General features: G+C 36.4%; 1 protein-coding gene across 6 annotated transcripts in view; it reads left to right on the forward strand.

The window, feature by feature from the left end:
• The window catches only part of KDM4C (lysine demethylase 4C), a 279,086-nt gene that overhangs the window by 217,617 nt on the left and 35,892 nt on the right, over positions 1-25,577 (forward strand). For all 6 annotated transcript variants that reach the window (XR_012649164.1, XM_075021802.1, XM_075021803.1 and 3 more), the window contains one exon: positions 23,999-24,184. Coding sequence is in view for 5 of the 6 variants with exons in the window: in XM_075021802.1 (XP_074877903.1) it covers positions 23,999-24,184 (186 nt within the window). In the remaining variant the exon portion in view is untranslated. The remainder of the gene's footprint in view (positions 1-23,998; positions 24,185-25,577) is intronic.

The raw sequence follows: 25,577 nt of genomic DNA on the forward strand, positions 1-25,577 counted from the left end.
TGCTGACTTTCTTGAAACTCAGCTGATAGATTTGCAAAGTGTTCTTTATTCCTTTTTTTTTTTTAAATATTTTTTTACTTATTAAGAAAAATAAGATTTGCTCATTGTTCTTTTTTTCAAATAAAACATTCAGTTTGATGTAGACTACATTTCCTGTAGTGGACCAGCATTTTAATAATGGATACAGAACTGTGTTTCCCACTTCATTATTACAGTGCAGTCCATGGAATTTCCTTATTTGTACAGTGTTAGCATTTTTTACATAATTGTTAATTGTTTATATTTGTGAAGTAGACCAACAGAATAGAAGGAAAACAAGTAGGAAAATAATAGTATCAAATAAGAAAGAAAGAACACACCATGGGTAAAACATAGAACAGATATCAATATTGGTGTCACTGAGAAAACTGCCATTACTTATACAGCATTCACCTTCAAAATGCTACACAAAATATACCTTGTAACACTCCGCCCTGTGAGCATTACCAAAATTATTCTGAAAAAGTTATTTTGAAGGAATATTTTACTAACAATTTGGTCTTTCTTCAGTACGGAATAATCTTTTTAAATTTTGACCTCAAGAGAGATCAGATTGTTAGCTTGCAGGCCTCTTCATGATGAGCATACCAGACATGCACACCCTGGGTAAGCTCAAAATACCAAAAAACTAGGTGGATATGAAGTAAGCACACTGCTAAAAGACCTTTGTCAGAATCATATTTCTTCTATAGAGTTTAAAAGCCTGGATGAGTACTAGCATTAACCCATCATTAGGAATCCCAGATGTTGAAGAATAGAGTCCAGATGTTCTCTATGAAAGGCTTAGCTGCCATGTCCTGAGGGGGGGAGGCATAAAGGACAATTACTCATTTAAACTTCTATTAATTTCTTATACTTTTGGTATTACAGCACAAATAAGGACTCCAGCCAAAATGACACAAGGGCAGCAGGAAACTTCACACGATAGAGCCAGAAAAGTCTTGCAGAACCAAGTTACAATGACCTGCATCCCACAATGCAGGCACTCACAGCTGGATCATGGAGTGTAGAAGTTGCTAGTCAATTCCTGAATATATAACATAATCCTCAGTTCTAAATGTTGCTTATCCATGTTTTTATAGCATTTTAAAGATGAATGCTTTCAATATTGAATTTCAGTTACTCAATTTCAATATTTCTTTTTCATTATTTTCACTATTTATTCAGTATTTATACGTTCTATGTTTTATTCATGGCACCTTTTTGTTTTCTTGCCTTTTTTTAATTTCTGTTCTGTTTGTTTGTTTGTTGGTATCTTCCATTCACCCTATATTGCATTTATTCTTCTTGCACAGTCTCATATCTTCTTGTCTCTTCTCTTTCAGAGTTGCCCAGTCCCTATTTATGCGGATAATACAAATGTACTATCTAAAATTTGTAGGAGCCCTGGTCTTTCAAACAATGGCACTTAGCACTTCAGAGATCATAAACCCCTTTATATATGGTTTATATTCCATTCACACACTTACTGAATTTTTCTTATGCTGTTGTTCCTAACAGTTGCCATTGAGCTTTTTTTCCAAAACTGTCCATAGTGAAATGTTTCCTTTATTTTAAGAAGCTTTTGAATTTCATACTTGCGGTAAGAAAATAAAAAGGTAGATCAGTTTTTCAAGCCATCAAATATAGCCATCCTTTAAAAAGAGATTATAAATATTGATGGATAAATTTTGCTTTTGTTCTTTATCACAGTGTTATTGAAAATATAACTCTCTTTTAGCTCTGTTACAGTGTGTTAATTAGGGACTTGGGCATGACGTCAAAATCACTGATAATAAAACCTACTTCATTTAATAAATCTGAGATCTCTTAAGCCACGGGGATTTCATGTCCTATGAGGTGCTACATTAGAATTAGTTTAGAATGGAATTAAGATATCATTTTTAAAGGTAGGACCATGAGAAAATACCGTTGGATATCTCTAAGAATTGTGTGTCTATGTAAGTTAAATATATTTCATACATTTTATAATGATAAAGCAGAAAAATCCTCTGGTTTGGCCTATTGCACAAATTGTTAGGAACAACTTTGCTGGTATCTGGCCATCCAAACGTGAAAGATAAAATTAAATTATGGGGGGACACAAAGGCGCAAAAGTCTGCTTTCCTCAAATTCACATTGCAAGTCAGCAGCATACGCTTCAAATCAATGAAGAGCCAATTTTGCATAACACTGCTTCTCAAACTGGAGCACATTCATGTAGAGGAATAATCTGCGTTATATCAGGGTTCTGTTGTGTCGGTATCCCCTTATGGTGTGTCTAATACTTAATGCCTCTTGCAATTATAACTTACAGTAGGTATATCTTCTCTTTCATCTTTTGGAGGGAAGAAAAAGAGAAGGGGAGGAATCAGTATGGGAGCAGGAAGGGAGTTTTGCTAGAATAGCTTGTCATAGGGTGGGAAATAAGACCTCTAGTGTCCCAGGGATGACTAGAATAAGTGTATCGTAGCTCTGATCCTGAAATCAGAGCTGAAGTAGCTGCCTCTAAAATAGAAGAAAGCATATTAAATTTGTTTGGGTTCAAGCTAATAACCCAACGAAAGCAGTCTATAAATTAGGACTTGGGTATTGGCATCTATCTATAATTGTAAGTAAGGTCCAGTTGCCTCATTCTCAGACTTTTCTGCCCCAAGTATTTTGTGGACTTTTCTGTAACAGTAATCTAGCTGCATCCTTGAAAGCAAATCTCCCTTCCCTGGGCTGGGTGTTATACTGCTATTATCTAATAATAGCAGGAGCAGAGGACTGAACCCAATCTCCGTAAGAAAGCTAGGGAAGTAAGTATTATAGATGTTACCGCAGGGACACATCCAGGTTTCGCAAACCTAATCTGCAGGAAACATTGTAAAACTGAGAACTGTCCTCCCTCTAACATAAACACTTGAAGCTCCCTTCACTGTAGCAACTAGAGTGTTCTCACTCTAGTGCCTCTTTGGTGGCATGCTGGCTGCAGCACTGTTGCTCCTCTGAGGAGGCCATCCTGTCCTTTTCTGTCTAGTATCCTGTACCAACCTCTGCTGACTCGTCTCAGTTCTTTTGGTGAGGTGCAGTTTCTTGGCCCTTTCCCTTTGCTCCTCAGGTAGTGAACCCAAGGTAAGTATCAGCTTACCTTGTTCTGTTGTATGCCTACTTGCTGGTATGCTTGCCAGTGGGAGGAAATGCCCTAACCCTAGCAAAGTTGAAGCATTTACAGCTCTCGAATGCAACTTAGAACCTCACTCTCTCAAGGAGGCGTGGCACAATGATTCCCTACCTAAGCTAGACAACCTTCCCTGTTTTTGCCTGGCCAAGCTAAATGCTACACCAGGTCAACAGGTAGAAGTAATTTAATATTTTCCCCTTATTGATACTCTGAGCAGTCCTGAAAAGAAAAAAGCCTCTTTCTCTTCCAAGCACCAACCCTTGAATTGACACATCTTATTGTTTGTACCTGTATGAATATGTAGCTATTATGTATATGGGTGGACTTGTTGGTTGCCACGGAATGCTAAGATATTTCTCTATCTTTGCAAAGCACAAGTGAAGGTTTTCTGGATTGCTACTCATAAGTGCTTTAGGTATTAATTGCTTTAGCTGGAAATAATAGCATGTAGTGTTCTTTGTAAATAAATGGTGTGTTCTTTCATTGTTGTATATCCTCCTAAGAGGAGTATGGAGGAATTATCTTGGTTGTACTGAGGAACAGTACAAATTCATTTTCCATAACTAGCAGTCTTGATGTACTCCTAAACACACTATAGAGACAGCAATCCTTGTAGAACAAAAGTAGAAATACGTGAAGTATCCTTGTTAGCTATGTCCCAGACAGTTACAGCCAAACTAATGTAACAGAACTTACCACATGATTGTGTAAGTGTAGTAAAACCCAACACAAGCTTCATTTCTTTCTAATGAATGAAAGGATTTGTGAAGTACTAAACATCATTGGGGACAAAAATATTAACTGACTTGGGTGTTGTGAATTTTTTTCCTGTTCTTGGATATGCAAAAAAGAGCATGGCTGAACCTGAGGCAGACATTTTTCTTTTCTAGAGCATTATACCACATGCCACAGAAAATCCTGTCAAGAAGTAGGTTGTCCCAAGATAAAACACTGTAGGCCTTACCTATTTACTCGGCTGTTACTGAACATTAGAAGTTTCTTATGTGGGTATCTGCACAGCTGCCTTTTTGAATTGTTGATGAGATCAAAGGCTAATTTTTAGATTTCATTTTATATTATGGAAGTAATTCTGATTATTGGGAAAATTTGTGTTTAAGCTTCTATAAATAAAATGAACCTTGAATTGTCACAGATTGTGTCTAAACCTGAGAATAGGTGCATCCTTGCAAACTCAGTGTCCATGTGTGCTCTGCATCTGCTTGTCATCTGGAAGAAAACTGGACGTGCAGTGCCTCCCTTCCTCCTTTGTTTTGGAAGGACCTGCATGAACATGGACTATAGGAGGACTTGAACATCCTCTGTCCAGGCCCATGTACTAAATCACTGGGAAAACAGGGTCTAGGGTGAGTTGTCATGTGCTTTTTTCCCCCCAGAAATAGCTATACTAGCCTTTAAAAATATAGTTATATTAATTCACTTCTACAATACTGCATTCTGTTTGAGTAAGCTGTGTCTGTCAATCAATGAAATCATTCAGTTGCTCTCTGTGGAACAGAAAAATTACAGAATTTATATCTAGAAGAACTGATTGATTTACCAAATGTAGGAACTCTTTTATTCCCTTTTTTCATTTTCACTGGAGATTCACAGGGGCATTTTATTAGGCAAAGTTGGAAAGTATTTTTCTAGTATGGAAAAAAATAGCTATGAAATTTGCATTCATTAATGAAGACAACAAATTAAGAGACATATGAAAACATAATAGTTACTTAAAATATTCTTGGTCTTGCTAAAGCAAAAGCAGAATGTTCCTTTTATTTCAGTGTTCTGTTCAAAGCATTCTGTTTTCAAAAAAAGCTGTTTTGCTAGAAATTCACTGTGGCAGAAAACAGCATTATGCATTTGAGCAGCTGCACTGACTCACTGTGTTAAAGATGGACACCTGGGGTCCCACATTAGACTTGCAGAGAATATGGAAATATTGCAGATGAAAACAGATAGGTAGAAAGTAGGTGAGTGTGCATTTTCAGATTTTCTAATTAACACACTTTTGGTGATATGAGTAGGTGGCTCTTTACATTCTCTTGAGTTACTGGATAAAATGTAGAGATTCTTTTTGTTTCAATGCACAGCTCTGTGGGGGCCTGAAAACTGAATTTTTACCTTAGAGGTCTTCCTGAAGACCTCTGGGGTTTGTACTGCTGAAAACAAACATCTGTAGGGAATGTGATGTAGTTATCCATTTTTATCTGATAATTTTGATCTTATCTTTCAATATCTTTCACTTTGTCCTAGCTTAAAGCACAGGTAAGGTTATTCTTTACCATACTAATTGTTGTATTAATCATCAGTTATCATATTGTTTCTGCATACTGACAATCACTTGAAAGTAATGATTATGGTTGCTCTTGTTTGAAGCTCCACAGTTCAAACAAGCTTGTAGTGGTTTTCTGTGTGGATTTCTTTTTTAAATCTTTTATCCTGCTATGTGATTTAAAGCAAACACTGTGGCGAAATCAAGTGTTTCAGATTGTACATGCTGGTTACATGATGGTCTGAATAATTTGCCTTACAAACTAATAATAAGTTAGTAGTGCTAAGGCAGTATCAGTATGAGCAAAAGAAACCTCATGAGATCTTAGCAGTGAAATAATATATATTGTGGTTGACACTCTGCCCTGATAAAGATCTTTGTGTTGTGCCAAACTCAAGTGTCCTGGGTTGAATTTCAGGTGTGTTGGGTTAATTCCTTGGAAGACTCGTGTTGGAAAAGTCAGGAGACAATGCAGATGCACAAAGTCACATTTCAGGACTCACAGTTCACATGCCTGCTATCCAGGCTATAAAACTATCCAGACTGCTAAAAGGCAGCTGCTGCTTTGTTGCTTGCTGTAACATCCAGGCAGGGTACTGGTGCTGCATACTTTGCCTGAGATGGAGCCAGTAAGCAGCTAGGGACCTCTCTACTTCTTACTGTATCTTCCAAAAGTATTTGGTAAAACCTGTCTTTTCTTGAACAAATCCTCTTCTCCTACCAAGTGACCACTCTTGATTCCACTACAGTAGCGAGTGCCAAACTAAGTATGAAGAGTTACCTCATACTGAGTGAAAACTTAGTGGTGTGTACTTCAGGGCACTTCCTTCCTCATGCAGCTTGGAAAAAGAAGGACATAAGCACCCCAAAATGTGTTTAAAATCAGTAGTGTTGATTACTTCTGATTTTTGCAGTGGGGAAGCCTTCTGTCTTAATTTTGGCTATAAAAATTATATACAGTTTTACTGGATATATTTGATACATGTTAGTTTTTCCTCATGTTTGCTGAATTGAAAAATCAGCAAAAATTAATGTGGAGAATGTGTACCTAATCATGGAAAAGCAGTGTCATTTGTCTCCAGCATACAAGAGACAGAAGTAATGCCCAGCCATTGCATGATGAACCATATTTATTCTAAACTTGACATTTCTACAGTATTTAAATTTAAATGGCTTTAGTGAGAGCACCGAAACACATACTGTCTTCTTTTTGCTAATAGGAACCACGATAATCTCTTTATTACAACTTTTGAGTCTCTGTCCTTGGTCTGCTGGTAGTTAATACTGCAAAATCCACACAGCATGGGAAAACTATTAGACTTAAGAACTAACTTGACCATGCATAGAAATTACCTAAATACTGAGAACAGACTGAGAACAGATTTTATTAAATTATACTGAACTTTGCATAAACAAACACAGAGCATACATATCCTTTCCACCCCCGCCCCTATTTTCTAACTACTGACTGTTTCTTGTACCAAACAGGCTTTTATTGCTTGCTTTTGGTTACCATATGGTATACCAGTTTAAATGAGAATACTTGATTGGATATTTACAACTACTTTAGTAGTCTTGATGGTAGTCATTGAGTACACAGCTTCAATAAATTATCCTTTTATGTATTCTATTATGCATCCTACCATCTTTTGGGGGGGTTTAGGGACTATATTTGAAGGAAAGAATAGAAAGTCAGTTATGAAGAATGCAGAAAAATGCAATAAAGAATTTGCTCAAATTGATAACTTTCACAAAAAGGGTAGATGAAAGATTGCAGCACATACACAGTCATATTTACAATAGTTTGTATTGACAAATAAGGAGACCATGTTGCTTATTTAAAAATATGGTCATGTAATATTGAAAAATATCACATATTTTGAATTAAAAAGTTCCTAGAGATGCTTTACTTAGGTCTTCACTTTTTTGTCAACCCATACTTGTGAGGCTTTTGTGTCTCTGACAGATTACAGAGATCATTAAGTTAAAAGGAGACGATTACTAGTTTTCCTCATATTGCTGTTGATAGTTGATGGAAAAGTAATGGTCAAGAGAGGAGTCTTCAGTGAAAGCAAAGATCCTCTCAAGGTTAAAAGGTGTTAGGTCTGTGCTCATAGATAGAGTGAAACAGACTCAGGTTGAGATGACTGCAGTTAATGTAAACAGTGGATTACAGATAAAATTAGCCAAGGAACATCTCTGGAAATGATCACAGCGAGCATCGTGACCTTAAATGTGTGCTTTCAAAAGTACATTAAACAAAATGAAAGAAGCTAACGAGTCTCTGGAACTCATTTGCAAAACTCTATCAGTTCAGTGTGCAAAGTGTACTGTAGTAAATATATATAAGTAGCTTGTGAGAATGCTCCCATTTCTTTTGTCCATTTTCAGTGCAATAAAACAAAGCTGATCAAACTGATGCAGACTAGTCCTACAAAGTCTCATAGAGTGGTTCATGATGGTTCATAGAGAGTCATGATTTCTGGCAGTGAAAATGTGGTGACAGCCATGGTAGTAGAGGTTTACAAGAAGTCTCAACTGTTTTTGTGCAGCGCATCACTGTGATCCCAGAATGCACTTATTAGGAGTCCACAAAAATTTTCAGTGATTTTGTTCAACCGAAATGTTTGCCTGATTGCTGATATCTAAACTCATCACCACTTAGTTGTAATTTTTTTTTCAGCTCTAGATCACACAGTGCTTTATATCTAGTATCTCCAGGGCAAAAGGATGTAGAGGGAATTGACAAGAGTTTCCACTTTTACTGAGCATTTGCATCAAGGAATATAGGATTACTGTTTTAAAGAATGAATGAAGATGAATAGAATAAAATTTGTAAATATTTCACTTTAGGAGAAAATAACTTTTCCTTTTGTTTTTGATTGTTTGTGTTCTTAGCCTTTTTCTGACTTACTGATAAACATCTCTAAGAACCTATTGTGATCTTACACTATCTGTTTCTCCAGGCAAACTTCCTCAAAGCTTAAAAACTGGTTGTTAACTATAAGTAAAAGGTGACTAATGAAGTAAAATGAGTGAAGTAAAAAAATGAGTATTTCTGAGTGAAGTGGTGAAAGCAATAAAACCTATACTTTGAATTCTAAATATAACAAAGATTCTGTGTCCTTTCCCTTTTTCAGATTCTTTGCTTTGTTCTGCTAGATATAGTTCTGTAAAAGGTTAAAACCCAACTGTTTTAAAGTGTGATTTACTAACGTGGCCCCCTCACCACTGAAGCTGCTATTTGTACTGAGATTATAAATGAAAGGTGAACCATCCTTAAGCAGATTTATGTCTACCCCATCTGTGTGGTGTGGGGAAGTTACAGTTGTGTCATCTATGGACTTGATGGATCTACAGGATTTCTCACGAATCAGAGAGGCTCTCTTCACTTTTGCTTCCAGTGATTTGTTTGTCTTTTCTGTGGGGGACAGATGCTTAGTGTTGCCTCCTGTGTGATCTCAGGCTATGGTGAGCTCTCTCAGAAGGGGACGGGATGCTGTCCTAAGGGTGTTGAGCCAAGTACACCATAGAGGAAGATTTGTACTGTGTAGGCCCCCACCAGACAGAAATCACATGGGTTTATTAGTCTTAATATAGCAAAGACTGGTGCAAATAAGTATATGAATTATTCACAGTTACCTAGAAAGCATAGATATCATGAGTGCCTCCATATCATTATATTAGCTGTACTGTACTGTGAGACTTCAGAGACCCAAATACCCATGTCATTCTTTCTCTGGTGCTGAGACGCTAAGTTGTGCATAGCAAATCGACAATGTATGGGGTGAGACAATCTTTTGTGTGCTATCTCAGTTCCTGCATAAGCATTTAGAAATGTTTAGAGATCACGCACAAATTACTGGGTCACTAAAAGGGTATTTAGGAGTTAAAGCAATTAAATTATGCTTTGAAATATTATACTTATCTGCTCCCATAATTCATCAAGGTGCTTAGACGTGTGAATGACATGTCCAAATCAGTGTCAGAAGTTCAAGTCAGATTATAGTTTAATAAATGGTTTAATTGAATTCTGGACAAGTTTTGAAAAATATTTTCTATGACAGGCAAGTTTTAAAAAATTCACCAATTACTTGGCAGTGCTGTATTAGCAAAATGTTGTTATATTTCTTTCAGGAAATACCAGCTATGGTCTTTTATATGACATGTCTTTAGATTGAGAAGTGTAATTCCTTCCTTCACCTGACTTTTATAATGTATTATGCCATTAAGACACAATGAAGCATCTTTTAATGGTCCATTAACACAAGAGTTGGATGCACTGTGTGGAGAGAAAGAATATCTTCCAGAAGTCTAACTAGTCAAAAAGAAGTTTTGAAAATCAGTATCGAAAGTCAAACTATATGCTAGGTGTTCTTCCTGTTCTGTGACTTTTAAAATGTGCACTTTTCTACGTATTGTTGCTGATACAGTATTTGGTAGGTAACTTCAAAAAATTGCCTTTAAAATTACATATGTAGTTAGCAGTTTATTTCCCTGTGAATGAGTCCCACATTAAAGAAAAGGTTTGTGATACAAAGAACAGAAGAAAAGAAGCTCTCAAAATTATACCATGGACAACTGGCCCCACGGGCCCATAGGCCCATAGGCCAAGGCTTCATAATTTAATGAAGTTCTGTTTACAGTGAGAGATTATGCTTTTCAGAAAAGAAAAGCATGCAGCCATATGCCAGAGATGCTGAAAATGGTACTTTAAAATTGAACATAATAGTTTGCATGCGAAATGGCTCCACTTAGACCAAATAGATGGGTCAGTCCTCACACTGGACAGGTAGAACAGGCTTTTAAAAATTTTCTTTTTGTAATAGTTTTTTATTGAACTGGGCATCACAGTGGAAGAGAGTACAGCTTGCCCTTCAGTAGCAGTCCTTGCTAAATACTAACACTAAATAAATCAATTACATGTCCATCAAGGATATGAAGTGTTTCCCAGAGCAGGAAATTAGAAATTTAAAAATGTGAAAAATAAAGATGTGAGGAAAAGTCTAACCTCCTTCAAGCCTAATCACTGTGTCTGAAAAGCTGGGTAAAGAGGAAGACATACTGGATAAATTAAAAATATAAAAACTAAACATAAAAATTTCCATATGAAGCAAAATTTGAGTTGCATACAGGAAATAACTGTACAAAACATAATCAAATGTTACCCATAGGTATTAGTTCTGTTGAAAATAAGTAAGACACACATTTCTTTTTATTCAGATTCTCTTTGAAATGCATTGTTTCACTTTACCGTTTGCTTTTAGAATAATATCTTACTTTCCAATAAGTAAATAGGATTCAAAGCCTCTCTCTATATGGAATTAGAACTGATAGTGAAGAAACAATCAGATATTACAGACCTTTTTAGTGTTTGGTCATTATTCTGATATAAAAGAATCCCTCGTTCTTGTGTAAATTTCTATACACTCCATGATTTGTGGTAAGATTCCCATATAAGCTTCTCACAGAAGTCTGACATGTGCATGTCAGGTATATTTGGTCCTCATATGAGTTTCATACAGTACTAAGCTGCCTTTCTAGGTGTAGCTGTAGAGTGATCTAAGTTCAAAGCAGGAGGAGGAAACCTATCTCTGTTTAAGTTTGTCAGAATCACATTCTCAGGAGCCATTGGAATCTCAGGAACAAAATAAGTCATCTGACTGGCTGTACATTACTCTGTCCTTTGAGCCATCTCCCTTGCTATGTCTTGGGCTCCAGTCCATGGCAATAAGACACTTTGCATTAACTAAATACTTAATCTATTGTATTCTTCATCTTGGATGTGTATGGCATAATTTCTGAGGTATGTGAGGGGAATTATGCCTCATGTTTGAAAAATCTCTATAATCTAAGTCCTTAGGACAAAACAATTTAAATCTGCATGTGTTTAATGCAGTAATAAAAGCCAGTGTTTATTTTCTGAAAACTATGAAGATAAAATCAAAAGCAGTTAAAAACATCTGCTAGTTTAGCTAGTGTTGGGGTGTATGTTTTCTAATGAACAAAAAATGCATTGTGTGTGAAATTTAGCTTAACTGGTAATAATTTGTATAAAAAGGTGCACTGTCTTTCCCCTTTCCCTCCCCTTCATCCTTTCCTCTCATTCCTCTTTCCCCACTTTTCCTGCTTTCACCCCTTTTCTCTTTTTTCTTCCTTTTCTCCCCTTTTTTACTCACCTTTACCCCCGCCTTTTCCCCCTTCTCCCCTCTGCTGCTTTTTTCTTTCTCTCCCTCTGCTTTTTTCTATAAACATGAAAAATTCTCAGTCTCTTCCCATGTCTGAGCAAGATAAATGAACTAATTTAAAATATTTTCCATGCCTCATCTGTCCACTCCACAAGCTGTCAATGAGCTTGGATTGGGAGCTTTCATGCCAATAGTCCACAGTGAGCAGTTGTATTATTTTGAAATAAGAATGTTGTTTCCATGGCAAACTTGGAATGCTTTGCAACTGTGCTGCAATCCACATACTTTTGGGTTTATGCAAGAAAGATGATACTTTATGAGATTTTTTTTAAGCAAAAGGTCATTTGCCTACCTGTCTAAGATAAAGCCATCATATTGTTTTTCTTTTTTTTTTTAATCTTTTGAGGGAAAGCAACAGGGGGAAAAAAATGGAGAAAAAACCCAATTAATTTTAAACATGTTATAATTTCAATTTTTGCTTCTGCATTTTTGATGACAACCATTTTAGCCAGTAAGTATATTAATAACCAGTATATTTCAATTTAGTGGGAGCAATGGTTTCACTGTTTTTGATAACAGCTAACTACTCCAAGACACTGCTTACCCTCTTCTGCAGTGGGATCAGATTATTCTAAATATTTACTTAGTGAAGTTAGTACAGGACTTAGAAATAAGTGTAACATTTAGAAATAACTTACTGTTTCTGAGATACCTCAATCTGATTCATTTTAGATTGTGGAATTTTTTAAACTTCTTGCACTTAATACATTTTAATATGTCTTAAAGAATGTCATAAATTTTCTGTACTGCCTTATCACTTTTGCCTGTTCAAATGACACTATTTTCTGGTTAGGTATAATGTTAACATCAACTCTGCAAAAAAATAGATTTGGGCTTTTGGCTGAAAGCTTCACAAATAATCTTTTCTTTGTAAGCTGTGCAGTCCCCCAAGCTTTTCAGAACTGAAAAAAACCCTTGCTGTGATGCAGAGCATGTTTAAATTCTGTGTGCCTTGACTCCTTCCTAAAATTTTAAAAAAACCCAACCAAACAATCAAAAAAACCAACCCCTACACAAGCAAAAAATACCCCTCCACCCTGGAATAGCCCTTTATTTCCGGTTTTGACTTATTCAGTTCTTTACATGCCATTCATAGCACCTGGAAATAGCATGACTCACATTTGCTTGATTTACTGTAGGGGTGCCAGGTAGTTCCTGGCCAGTGGCATAACCACGCTGAATGGTTTTAAATATCCTTCTTTTCTAATGGTGTATTCTGTCCACAATAGATTCCCTTCAACAGAGAACAACTTGACAAGCAGCTGTGTCCTCATTCAGTGTACTTCACAAGCACAATATTTTCCCTCCCAGGGGCAAAGTGCATTCACCTACATAATTGGTCATGACCCCTTCTTGCCCAGAGGACATACACTGAAGTCCATTCCCATTTTCTAATCTTCTAAGACAGAAAGCAGCACATTACTGTCATGCTAGTAGGTAAATGAAATTTTGGTATGTGTGCTTGTATTGTCAGAAGTTTCTGTTTGAGTTTTACAAGGTTCCTTTTTCTAAACTTTTGAACATGGATGTCTTAAATGCTGTATGATTGGCTTTTTAGTAATTTTGTTTTCTTTGCGTGTGTATGCAAATACCTTTTTAGTTTATTGGTATCACCTTACCAACTAGCCATTCTCAGAAGGATAGAGAGTTTATTGGATAAGATATGGTGGTAACTTTGTTTTGATAAAGACTGTCTTTGCATTTTTTCATTTCAGTAAATTGCTTACAGGATATTGCTAAGAATATAATCCTTTTAATGCTGCATATCAATGTTCTAATTTTAACGGCTCTCTTATTAAAATCTTAAATTCTCTCTGTGTGTGTTTGTATGTATTCATATGAAATGTTATAAAGCAATTATAAAATAAACTATACAGAAACAGTGATCTTCTCCGCATTGAGTATAAATAATGATATTACATTTCAGAGCTGTGTTTTGCATGAAATGATAGCTCATGAAGGAGTGGAGCCTGAAATGGCCATGCAGTCTCTCAATAGTAGTTCTCTATTCATTGTCTGTTAGGGACTTTTCTAAGTTAGCAATTCTAGATGTCTTCTCTAAGTACCTCGTGTAGTCATGCTCTGTTTTAGTTGGAGATCTGTCTCTTTTGAAATCTGAATAATACAAAGTCTGCCACTAGAATTTATCTTGATTGGTTTTGCAGAAAAAGACCTGGGGATCATGGTGGAGATATTAACTGAATGAGAAGTATGCCCTTGCAGCAAAGAGGGCCAGCTGCATCCTGGGTTTGATTTGTAAGACTGTAGACAGCAGGCCCAGGGAATTGATCCATCCTTCCCGTTTCTTTGGCACTTGTAAGGCTGCACCTGGTGTCCCCACTATTGACATACAGCAGCAGGTCCAATGAAAAGCCACTGAGATGGTCAGGGCTGGAGCACAGGATGTATGCAGAGAGACTGAAGAAACTGGGTCTGTTCAGCCTGGGAAAGAGACACCTTTCTGCAGAGATCTTACTGCTTTTTATACCTAGGTAATCAGAGGATAAAGGGAAGATGGAGATGGATGCTTTCTGGAAGTGCATGGTGATGGCTTGAGAGGCAAAGAACACAAATCAGAACATGGTGAATTCCAGTGTTGTGTAAAGAAAGGGGTTTCTTACTATGAAAGCTAGTGATCAAACACTTGAACAGGTGTCCAGAAAAATTGAGGGTTCTTTGTCCTTGGAGATGTTCAAAACTCAGCTGGACAGGCCTTGTGCAACCTGATTTAGGTCTGCTTTGGCAAGGTGTTGGACTACATGACCTCTGGAGGTCCCCTCCAACATCCATTATTCTTTGACTCTATGGAAATAGTTTAGCTCTCATTTTGTGCAGTTGTTTTATCTCTGCACTATGTGCTTGGGCTGAGAAATGTGGTTGTGACTGGATGACTGGAGTGCAGAAAAGAATCTGAAGATTACTGTTGCCTTTAATTTCCAGCAATGCCTATAGGAATCGACTGGAAAAAGTGCAGTTACAATATAATACTGGGACCTCTACCACCATATCTGGTTGAGGCTGCAGCAGTGAGGTAGCGAACTGATGCCTTATCACCTTTTTAGCCTAAATGGCCTTTCACAACTTGTCAGGCATTTTAGCTTTTGTGTAAATGGTGAATCTATTCAAATTGGTCTATGCAAATCTGAAGGAAAGTTTTAATAAAAATGTTTTCTTCCTGGAGAACAAAGAAAAGGAGATTCATTCCAGCCTCACATATTTATCATCCTGGAATTTTGCCCTTCCAATACTAGTATCAACCATTTCTTCTTGTTCATTCCAGGATGACTGAAAGATGCACTGAATAGAGGCATGATGCTTCTATGAAACTAAACTTTTTAAGGCTGTGTGTTTAATTGTTCATATGGTACAATGAAGAAGCTAAAAGGTGAAAATTATGGGGGAAAAAACCCCAAAAGAAGACATGCAACATTTCAAAGCTACAGAGGAGGAAGCATTGGCAAAAAAAGATTTGTTTTGTCCTGTAATAAAAACACATTTGGAAAAAGTATGTATGAATACATAAGAACTAGAGTTAAGCTAAAATCATGAGAGTCTCCTTACAAAGTGAAGGGACACAGTTACATATTAATATTTCAGAAGGGAGGTAGATATGAAGTGGGCAAAAGAAGAGTTAGGATGACTAAATTCTCAGTGTCACCTGGTGTATATGAATCTGGAAGGAAGTGGGGGGGTATTCTTGTGTTCAATGACTATGTGCTAGCAGCATATTCATTATATATGTAGTAATTCTTCTTTTTGAAGGAGATCTTGGTGATTGAATATTTTCCTTTTAGTATTTATTGATAATAAGACTTTGAGGAGATAGTAGAGATATGTGTATGTGGTATTTTTATCACTAGATCGCTAGGGTAGGATTACAGACCTCTCAAGTGTTTTCTGGGTATCTCCAACAGCATAGAAAACTAATGGTACTGCTGTAGCCTGAAAATAGAGTAGGGTCTTAACTGCAGTGCTTGGTGTTGAAATCTAATTACAAATATTGAGGACTTCAAGAATACTGAAAATAAATACATGGCAGTTTACTTCCCTAGATATGGCATAGTTGTAGGTATAGTGGTGGTGACTACCAGTGTACAGGCAACAGCTGGAGCTCTAATGAAGTCTTTTTTCCTTTTTGCCTCACGACACTCACCTTTTACAAGTTAAGGAGATTACATAGTGTATCACAGGAACATAAACCTTTTCAGGCACTTTCTAAAATAAGAACTTCTTCACCAAGTGTTTTGTTTTCTATGATTGTTTTTCTTTCTCTTTTAACCTACAGTGTAAGGACTTTTTCATTATAATCTCACAATCTGTGCTTCAGAATAGCTAAGTTGTTTTTTTTTTAACTGTACACTGTGTGTTTGTCTTTCATTTGCTATGAGTTAAAAAGCTATTGGTACCTTAGAAGTTTCACTGAAATAGTAGATGTATACTGCATTTATACATAATTTTGCAAGTCCTGATAATATTTTATCAGCTCTTAAAATTGTATATTAAACAATATGTATATTTGTTACCATTTCAAGATCTTTTCATGTTTAATTCAAAATTAAACAACATGACTTGCAAGTTCACTCATTGAGAGTAGACCCCAATTTACATTATTTCAGAGTTATTAGAAAATAAGATTACTGTTTCTAATTGCTACTGATGCATAAGTGTTATGTTTACTTCTCTGCTGGAATATATGACTAAGAGAATTTCACCTACATCTAGATAATGTCTGCCGTCTTTAATTTGTGATAGCCCCGTGCTATAGGCAGATTTACTGAGTAGTAGGAAATTACAAATAATTTTCTACAAGCATTGTTTCCCCCCCTCCCTGAGGTACTGGTTGTTATGTTTGAAGTACCAGAGGGATGCAAAGTAGTCTTTTGATACTTTAACTAACAACATTATTAGTTAATTTTATATAATTGTCTAAACATGTTGAACAAAGAAGTGGAATAGATGATCTAAGAAACTCTTTTTCTTCACATGTGCTGATTCTCAGGTCTGTTAGTTTCATAGCTGAAATATTCAGCTTGGTTTAGATTAATCAGGAATAAAAGGAAACATAAACTGAAAAAAAGTAATGAGCTTGTTTCCATAGAAACATGCTATGCTCTCTGCCAAAATTAAGTGCTGACTTTGTATTCTGAAAGATGGTTGTGCAGACAACATGCGCTCACTGTTCTGCAGATAATGTGTCAAATGTCTTCATAGTATGCATCTTCTGATTGTGTTGAGCGTTGTTAACAAATCTTTGTGCCAGTACCTTTCTACCAACTTTTGCAGTATGACTAGACTGTAATCTTTTCTCACTTCTAATCCATGTTATGGCTTTGGACTGGAGAAAGAAAAGATTAGTTTCACTGTGCATTTTATACTATATGTCTCAAGTTATAACAGTTGATAAGCTGATGAAGCTCCTTCTCTCAATATTCTCTGTGAAATCATTGCTCTGTTAAAATCTATGGGTATTTTACTGTTGGTCACAGTAGGACCAACATTTCATATCTAGAGTGTGATCATACACCACAGCCATATTGCTTGTCTGGTATTATCAATTCTGATGGAAAGCAGATTCATTACAAAATGCAGAGGTGGTAAAGCAGATCTTAAAGAAGAAAAAAAAAAATACGCAGGATTTTTCATTTATTTCCTAAACTTTACAATGGTGTCTCTGCCTTAGTGTTTATTTCCGGTGATACCTAGAAGGCCAAAAATGCCACATATATAAAAGAGGATGAGAATATACAATTCAGTTACTGACTAGTAGTTAATAAGCATATGCAGCAGTAGAAGAAGAGCTCTTATGGGTTGATTTTTAGTAGTAGTTGGAAATATAATAATTTTTCGAGGCTCTCTTAAAATAGCTTCTTTTTGTAGAATTTAATTCCTTACTATAGTGAGCTTCTTCACATAAGTCATTCTTCTTGCCAAGGCATAGAAATACTTTTGGGAGAAATCAATACTCCCAAATTGTTTCCTAAAATCCAGCCTCGGCTTTCTGCTGCAACCTCAGGTTGTGCTTATTTTCATAAATCTTTGCATGAGAAAGCAGTGTTACTGTTTTTAATTCATAATCCTGTTAGGGACTGGAATTTTATTTTGTAAGTATTACTCCTTTTGAGGGAAGTAATATCAAATTCTTTATATAAGGATGCATAAAAATTATTATGAAAGCTATCAGTGGGCTTTCTTCTGCAAAACACTGGCATCCAGTTTCCTCAGACTCATTCTTTAAAATCCATTCTGTTTATATATTTGCAATCTATTAATATTAAAGAGCTATTCTACGATTAGAAAATCCATTTGCATCAGACTATTTTTCATTTTGGGGGCAAAAAGAGGTCATTTCACCATCTAGAAAATTGCACTACATTTTTCTGTCCTATATTCTTAATCTCCAGTTATATAAACAATTTTATTTATTCTCCAATTCATTTTGCATCTGAATCTCTGATTAAGATTGATCCTCAGCTACTTCCCCCATTGTCTCTGCTTTGCACTAATATCTAGCAAGCATTAAGTCAAAATGACATTCTTTCTAGCTATCTAGGTTGTTGAATTTGCTTTAGCTGGTAGGAACAGCTGTAGTTTCAGGCTACTACAACACTGTCAGTTGGGCATTGAATTAGCATGATTGTATTTCAGTAAATGTGTTCATAGTACGTCAAGCTTGTTAATTTCACAAGAAGCAAACTTGCGTACCTAACTACGAGGTTCATCCAGACAGAGAGCTGTTTAGATTCTATCCTCTGCAGGAGTGGTTCAAGATTGGTTCCATTCTATACAATTCCTTCATTTTACAAACTTCTGAAAGTCAGACTTCAGAGAGGGGTGGCAGGGAGAGTGAAATCTCAGTCTTCACAACTGGTGATTGTTGTCTCATCTCATAATTTTGATGTGCTTTTCCTTTGGTCACTTTCAGTGATTTTTAGTTAGAAGCTAGGGAGGGAAAGAATTGCCAGTATGGGTCAGACACAGCACAGTTCAATTTACTACTTACATCTAATACACAGCTTGGTATGTACCTCAGCTAAGATTCCTAAAGCCTATGCAAAGCAGATAGTTTGCTTTGCTTTTATTCTGTGTATGTTGCTTTTATTAATCAAATATGGTAGATTAACTATTTGACTTATGTTTTCACAGATGAAGGAGCTTTTTCTCATATCTCTGAATGGGGCCATGCTGCCTGATACAGTTATGCAACCTGTGAATTTGCTTGTACACTTGACTTTTATTTGTGCATATGTGTACTTTTCAAAATTCTTGCCTAAGTTTGAGACTCATTGTAATGCTGAGGTACATCTGCATCATCCCTTTCATTGTTGTACTTGTACAAAGGACACAGCATCTTACAAATAATAGCAGACATTTCATTATTTGTCAACCTTGATTCTTTTCATGCTTTCTGAAAGAAGACTGATTTTCAGAATTTTTCTGGTATTCCGTAAGCACAGGGAGATATAGGATTATGTTTTTCCTGCATGTACAGTAACTTTTTTTTCCCCTATTCATTTCCCTGATCTTAATCTTTTTGATACCTGAAGAGTGTAAGAGTGTAGCACAAAAGATTAATGTGTGTTTGGAGTTAACTGATGTAACAACTACCTTCCATGTGTTTGTCAGTGAGATGGTTTCATCTCATGGTTAAAACCCAGGAAGTATTTTCACTTTCCTCATGTGACTTGAAGTCTTCATCCACGTAATTACATATGGCCAAGCAGTATTCCTTTTATGTAAGAGTAAATATGAAGTAATTTTACTTTTCATCAGTATTACAGTAATTTTACACTAGCATGATGGAAATAAGAATATAGTCAATAGTAATTCAACAGCTTTTTTTTTTTTTTAATACTTTCAAGTTGCAACTCTGAAAAGTACTGTGAAAAATAAATTTTCTTAAAATATGTCAGTTTGTCTGATACGTTCATGTTAGAACATATTAGAGGAGGGATGAAGTTTTGCTCTAATTTCTGTGGATTTGGCCATCCCACTTACTGTGCTACATTTTCAGTTTTCCTGACTGCACTTTCAGCTTCCCTTCCAGCATCTCTCACTGTCCTCATGATGCTTTTATTTTTCTCAGCTTCTCCACTTCTGAAAGGTGATAAGCCTTAAAATAGAACAATTGTACATATGTATAGTTGTAAGAGCATCTTCTGGGGAAGCATTATTCATGTAATGCAATGTTTTAGATTTCTGCATCTCCCAAGTTTCTTACCTTAGTAAGATGCCAAAGAAACTTGCAGCCATGTTGTAATGTTTGCATATTTGCTGCCTTGCACAAGTGCAGCCAATAATTTAAAGGGATCAGCATTTCCTGCGTAACGTACTTCCTTCAGTTACTGCTAGTTTATCTGCACTTTACTTTTTTATCCCTTTTCTCCATTACCTACATTTTGTTTGAACTGCGTTTTTTGAGTGTTTAGTCAGAACACACAGCTGTTTGTTTGTTTTTATACCCATACGTGTTTTGTACTTCAGTCTTCTTCCATTAAGCTGACCAGTGAATTTGTGTGTCTATCTGTGTGAAAAAGCATTCAAAAGGAGCTGTGTATTTGCATGAACTCACTGTCTAGACATTACACATAACAGATTTTAATTGTATTTTCTTTCTGGAATTTTACTTGGTTCTGAATATGTATATATAAAAAAATCCTTAAGCTCCCTCAAGAAACAGTCACTTCACTTATCTGCAAATGGCTTTATGCATGAGAATACAAATGCACAATGAGATATCAGCATATCAGCGAAGTCTCTGGAACATTTGTTTTGATGGTGAAATCATCTTTACCTCTACTAGTCTTTCAGACCTGATGCTGCTACAGCAGACTGTGCTGAGTTCTGGTCCTTTTGGTGAATGATAGGTCAATTTTTTAACTAAGTTCCACATACCAGATGCTGCTTTTGTTTCTCCTTGTGCAAAGCCATGCAGGCTGTTGGCTTTCAGAGGGTGGATATGAAGGCAGAACTTCAAGAGTATTTCACATCCAGAATGATGTGTGAACTAGAACCCTGCATGACCAATGAGCTAGCACTTACTTCAGTCACAAACTGAATGCCAGAAGCCATTGAAACTATGGAATTATATAACAGAATTTCTGCATATTTTCTTCAGAATATGGAAATTAATAAACAATAGAACAAAATTCTCTGGTAACCTAGGAAGAAGAATTTGATGTGAGTTAATTTGAAACATTTTGAATTATTAACCATATAGTAAAAATAAATCAAAATTATTCTTACTCATGTTCCCACCATAGGCAGACAAGAGGGCATTTAACAAAATCAGTGACTAGCAAATTTAGAACAAATGAAAGTAACCACTATTCCAGCAGTATGTTTTCAAATGACTGAATTCACTGTCTTGTGTCATTAAATAAAATGTCTGTATCTTAGAATAGCTGAGATAGTTTTGTGATCATCAATAACATTTGCATTTTTGTTAGCCATGATGAGAATTATCAGAGGATAGTTCCTGTATGTGATATAACACAGTTGTCTGTAGATGTTACTGAGGTAATTATTCTATCTAGCATGTTAATGTTTTTTTGGTGGCAAGATACCAGTTGTCTTGTACTTTGTCTTTTTTAGTATGGTGGAGCTTATTTCCCATACGTAGTTAACCTAGCTCATGTCCCTTCATTTGTTTCATATGGGCCACTTATGTCACTGTCGTGGTTTAACCCCAGCCAGCAACTAAGCACCACGCAGCCGCTCACTCACTCCCCACCATCCAGTGGGATGGGCGAGAAAATCGGGAAAAGAAGTAGAACTCATGGGTTGAGATAAGAACCTTTTAATAGAACAGAAAAGAAGAAACTAATAATGATAATGATAACACTAATAAAATGACAACAGCAATAATAAAAGGATTGGAATGTACAAATGATGCGCAGGGCAATTGCTCACCACCTGCCGACCAACACGCCGCCAGTCCCCGAGCGGCGATTCCCCACCCCCCCTTCCCAGTTCCTAAACTAGATGGGACGTCCTATGGTATGGAATACACCGTTGGCCACTTTGGGTCAGGTGCCCTGGCTATGTCCTGTGCCAACTTCTTGTGCCCCTCCAGCTTTCTTGCTGGCTGGGCATGAGAAGCTGAAAAATCCTTGACTATAGTCTAAACATGAATTAGCAACAACTGAAAACATCAGTGTTATCAACATTCTTCACATACTGATCTCAAAACATAGCACTGTACCAGCTACTAGGAAGACAGTTAACTCTATCCCAGCTGAAACCAGGACAGTCGCTTACAAAATAGTGACAATATTTTGACGTGGTCTCCATTTTGGCAAAAGGGAAAAAAATGGTATGTCTTGACACAAGTAAGGCTGTTGACATGATGTTTTAATATATGAAGTGGGGAAATACAGGCTACTCAATCACCATTATATTAAATACACAACCAATGAAAACCAGGCTAGAAAAAATGAAAAGGGGCTTAGGAACTGCCTTCAGCTGTGGAATTATGCAAATGCTTGAGATAAAGAAAAAATTTTCTAACTTTATTTATCCACTTTAACAGGCTATCTGAGGACGTTGTAGAAACCGTTTCATGGACATGTTAGATTAGCCATGTTCCAAAGACTGTCTAAGTATATATTTAGTCCAGCTTCAAAGTAGGGAGCTAGGTTAAATATTTGGAATTCCTGTCTAGCCCTACACTTCTGTGGGTCTATTCTTTTTATTTTTGAGTCTTGCAGTTACTTTTTGCAGAATTATGCATAGGTTTTTTGATTTACCTTTTTTAGGAGGATCAGGTTAATTTTCAGAGCAGTGTATGGAATTTGAAATTAAACTTTTAAATAACTGTCCATCTATCAGTTTTCTTACTATAGCACCAGAACAGATCATCTTCACATTAACGTAAAAAAGGCAAAAATGATATCTATTAATTATCATATTACTAAGTTATCTTGTAATTCATAAATGCTGGTTCTTTTGCGATGCATATTGCAAGGTATCAGATGTAATCAGTGAAGCACAAATAACTTTTCAGTCCTTGAGGTACTTCTACAAGTCAATGGAGTTGGGGTTTTTGCATTAAAGGGTAAAGAAGTTTGGCAGAAAATAAACCCCCTTGCATTCCAGCTTGTCCACAGGTATCAGAGAGGCTGGAGGCAGCTAGGCTTAGATTCTGAGTGATGCCCAGTTCAGTGCTATAAGTCTGGTTGTGTTCAGTGTATTGAACTATCACGATTTCAGATGCACTAATAGTGCACTGTACTTTCAATTTAGTCACATTCTATGAACTATTATGGCCAGACTTAAGGAGTTTGGTCACGTTCGATGAACTATCACGGCTAGATTTTAATGAATAGCAGTTTATTAAAGCAACAGGAGTACAGTTTCTTTTGGATTGCCAGTTATAAATACGCTGTCTGCAAAGCACGTGCAAATAATAACTGTTGACTACAAGCGCACTAAATTATGAAAAAACTCTCTAGAGATTTCTAAGTTTCCAGGGCAAGCACTCGGTATAACTGAAGGTTCAAATCTTACCCAATAGGCATCCCCATGGGGAGCAAGAGAGATTCAGCCTGTCGACTGATCCCAGAAGTCAGCATGTATTCCTGACTTGTCTACGATAGTATCTTCCCTAGCATTCCTCCTCTCTTAAGCCCTTTTATATTTTCTTATTTTTAGGTGGAGCTTGAGTGACTCTAGTCATACATACCTTTATTATGATTGGTGTAAAATCTCCTTTCTTTACTTTTAAAGGTATACACTAGCAAAAATTCAGAGCGCATGCTCAGTGACAGGTGGTTGAACCTTGGAGGCAGGTAGCTTTTGGGATGGAGGTGTGTTTCGGTATTATAATGAGAATGAGCAAAGTTCACCTAGAGAACATGATTTAGCATGTCACTATTCCAGAACTGGGCACTTATGATATAAATCAGAAGTAAGACAATAGCGTTGACAGAACCCTCATATTTCACCTCCTTGCTTCAGTGGATTCAATGCAGGGACCTTCCATTCTTGTTCCAGTAGTTCCAGTTCCCCGTCCCTGCAGGGATATCATAGAGCCTGGCCATGGTACTTCCACTCTGCTCCACCCTCCATGTTGTTTCTCAGAGTCAGCATACCAAGCTCCCCTGGTGTTGCTAACATCTAAGGTTGCAGGTTATGTTGCTTAGGGGATTATTATGGAACAGATTTTGTATATATTCACTGCATTCCACCCTGGACATTTACATTTTCTTAAAAGGGCCACATATCAATAAGTGACCTCCAGCAATCATTCCACAGGGGTGGTATGGTAAATATTCTGTTTATTTTGCTTTACAGAAATGTATCTTCTGCAGACAGAGAATTAAGAAAATGTCTGGTGCCTGCATTCAGTGTTCATATGGACGCTGCCCAGCATCCTTCCATGTTACCTGTGCCCATGCTGCAGGAGTGCGGATGGAACCTGATGACTGGCCGTATGTTGTCTACATCACATGTTTCAGGCACAAGATCAACCAAAATATGGTAAGGAATTTGTTTCCTTATTTGTTAAGAAATGGAATTGCAGAATTAAAGTATGTTTCCAGAGAAAATGGAAGAAAGGATCCACACTATGTATTGTAATGGCTCCATTTATGATATTTCCATACATAGAAAACTACATCTTGAAGGTTTTTCCTTATGCCATTACCTGGGAGAAGTGATACTTAATATGCCTAACACATTTTTGCATTAGAGTCATTGCTGAATGTATTGTTTTGACAGCCAGAAGAAATCTTTGAATTCTCTGTTTTGTTGACCTGGAGTGTATTACTAATACCCAGCTCACAGTATCTTGCAAATACTCACTGTGAGATGAAGGATATGGTGTGTATGTAAGTTCTTTGTTCTGCAGCCAAACAGTGTCTTGCAAATATCCAATTATAATTACTCTGTCATCTGGCAAAGTAACACTGGTATGTCATGAAAATTCATGTTATTACTGTGCCTTTTTATTTCTAGTCTGTGCTGGGAGGAACCTTTAATTTTAGATGAGACACTTGAAGATTTAGTTTAATGTCTTTTATTCGAATGAATTGTTACTATCTCAGTTAAGAGAGAACCCTTGCTATTTATCTTGGGCTTTTAAAACTGTGGTAGGTAAGGAATTTGTTTCCTTATTTGTTAAGAAATGGAATTGCAGAATTAAAGTATGTTTCCAGAGAAAATGGAAGAAAGGATCCACACTATGTATTGTAATGGCTCCATTTATGATATTTCCATACATAGAAAACTACATCTTGAAGGTTTTGTTTCCTAGCAAACTAGAAGGACTTAACATAGTCTTATTAAGGAAATACCTTAAGTTAGTCAAGTTGAGAATTCACAATTTGCAAACTTTCTATGTCCTTTATATATTAGAAGTGAAAAAAAACCCAAACCACGTAATGCCTGTATAATATATGTCTGTCTTTCAAGAAGTTGTGAGTGAATCCTTTGTCTTAATGACAAGTCTACTGAAGAGTAAGATTTTCTTTCAAGTGTAGTAAAATGTAGTGCCTCCCAACTAGAGTAATCAGTCCTGAGTATTCAATCTGCTGGTGGTTCTTAAAAGGGGAAACAAATTGTGTGTCCCTGTTTAAAACTTCCATGGAACTGTTAAGCCTTTTAAAGACTTTTGTTTTCCAAAATGAATTAACATGTGAAACCAGTACACATCATGTGATTTTAGTTTCTTCAAACATTTTTCAAGAAAATGAGTTTGTTTTGAAAAACAAAGGAACAAACTTAAACCTCTATCTGTACAGGCAACTTAAGATACTTTTCTTGGCTTTCTTGGAAAATATTATCATTAATTGAAAATTACTGGGTTAAAGTCATGGCCAGTAAAAATAGGGCTGTTCTTCCCAAATATTTTCCAGTATTTGTTTGGGACAAG

This window comes from Buteo buteo, chromosome Z, assembly GCF_964188355.1.
Source record: "Buteo buteo chromosome Z, bButBut1.hap1.1, whole genome shotgun sequence".
NCBI lineage: Eukaryota > Metazoa > Chordata > Aves > Accipitriformes > Accipitridae > Buteo > Buteo buteo.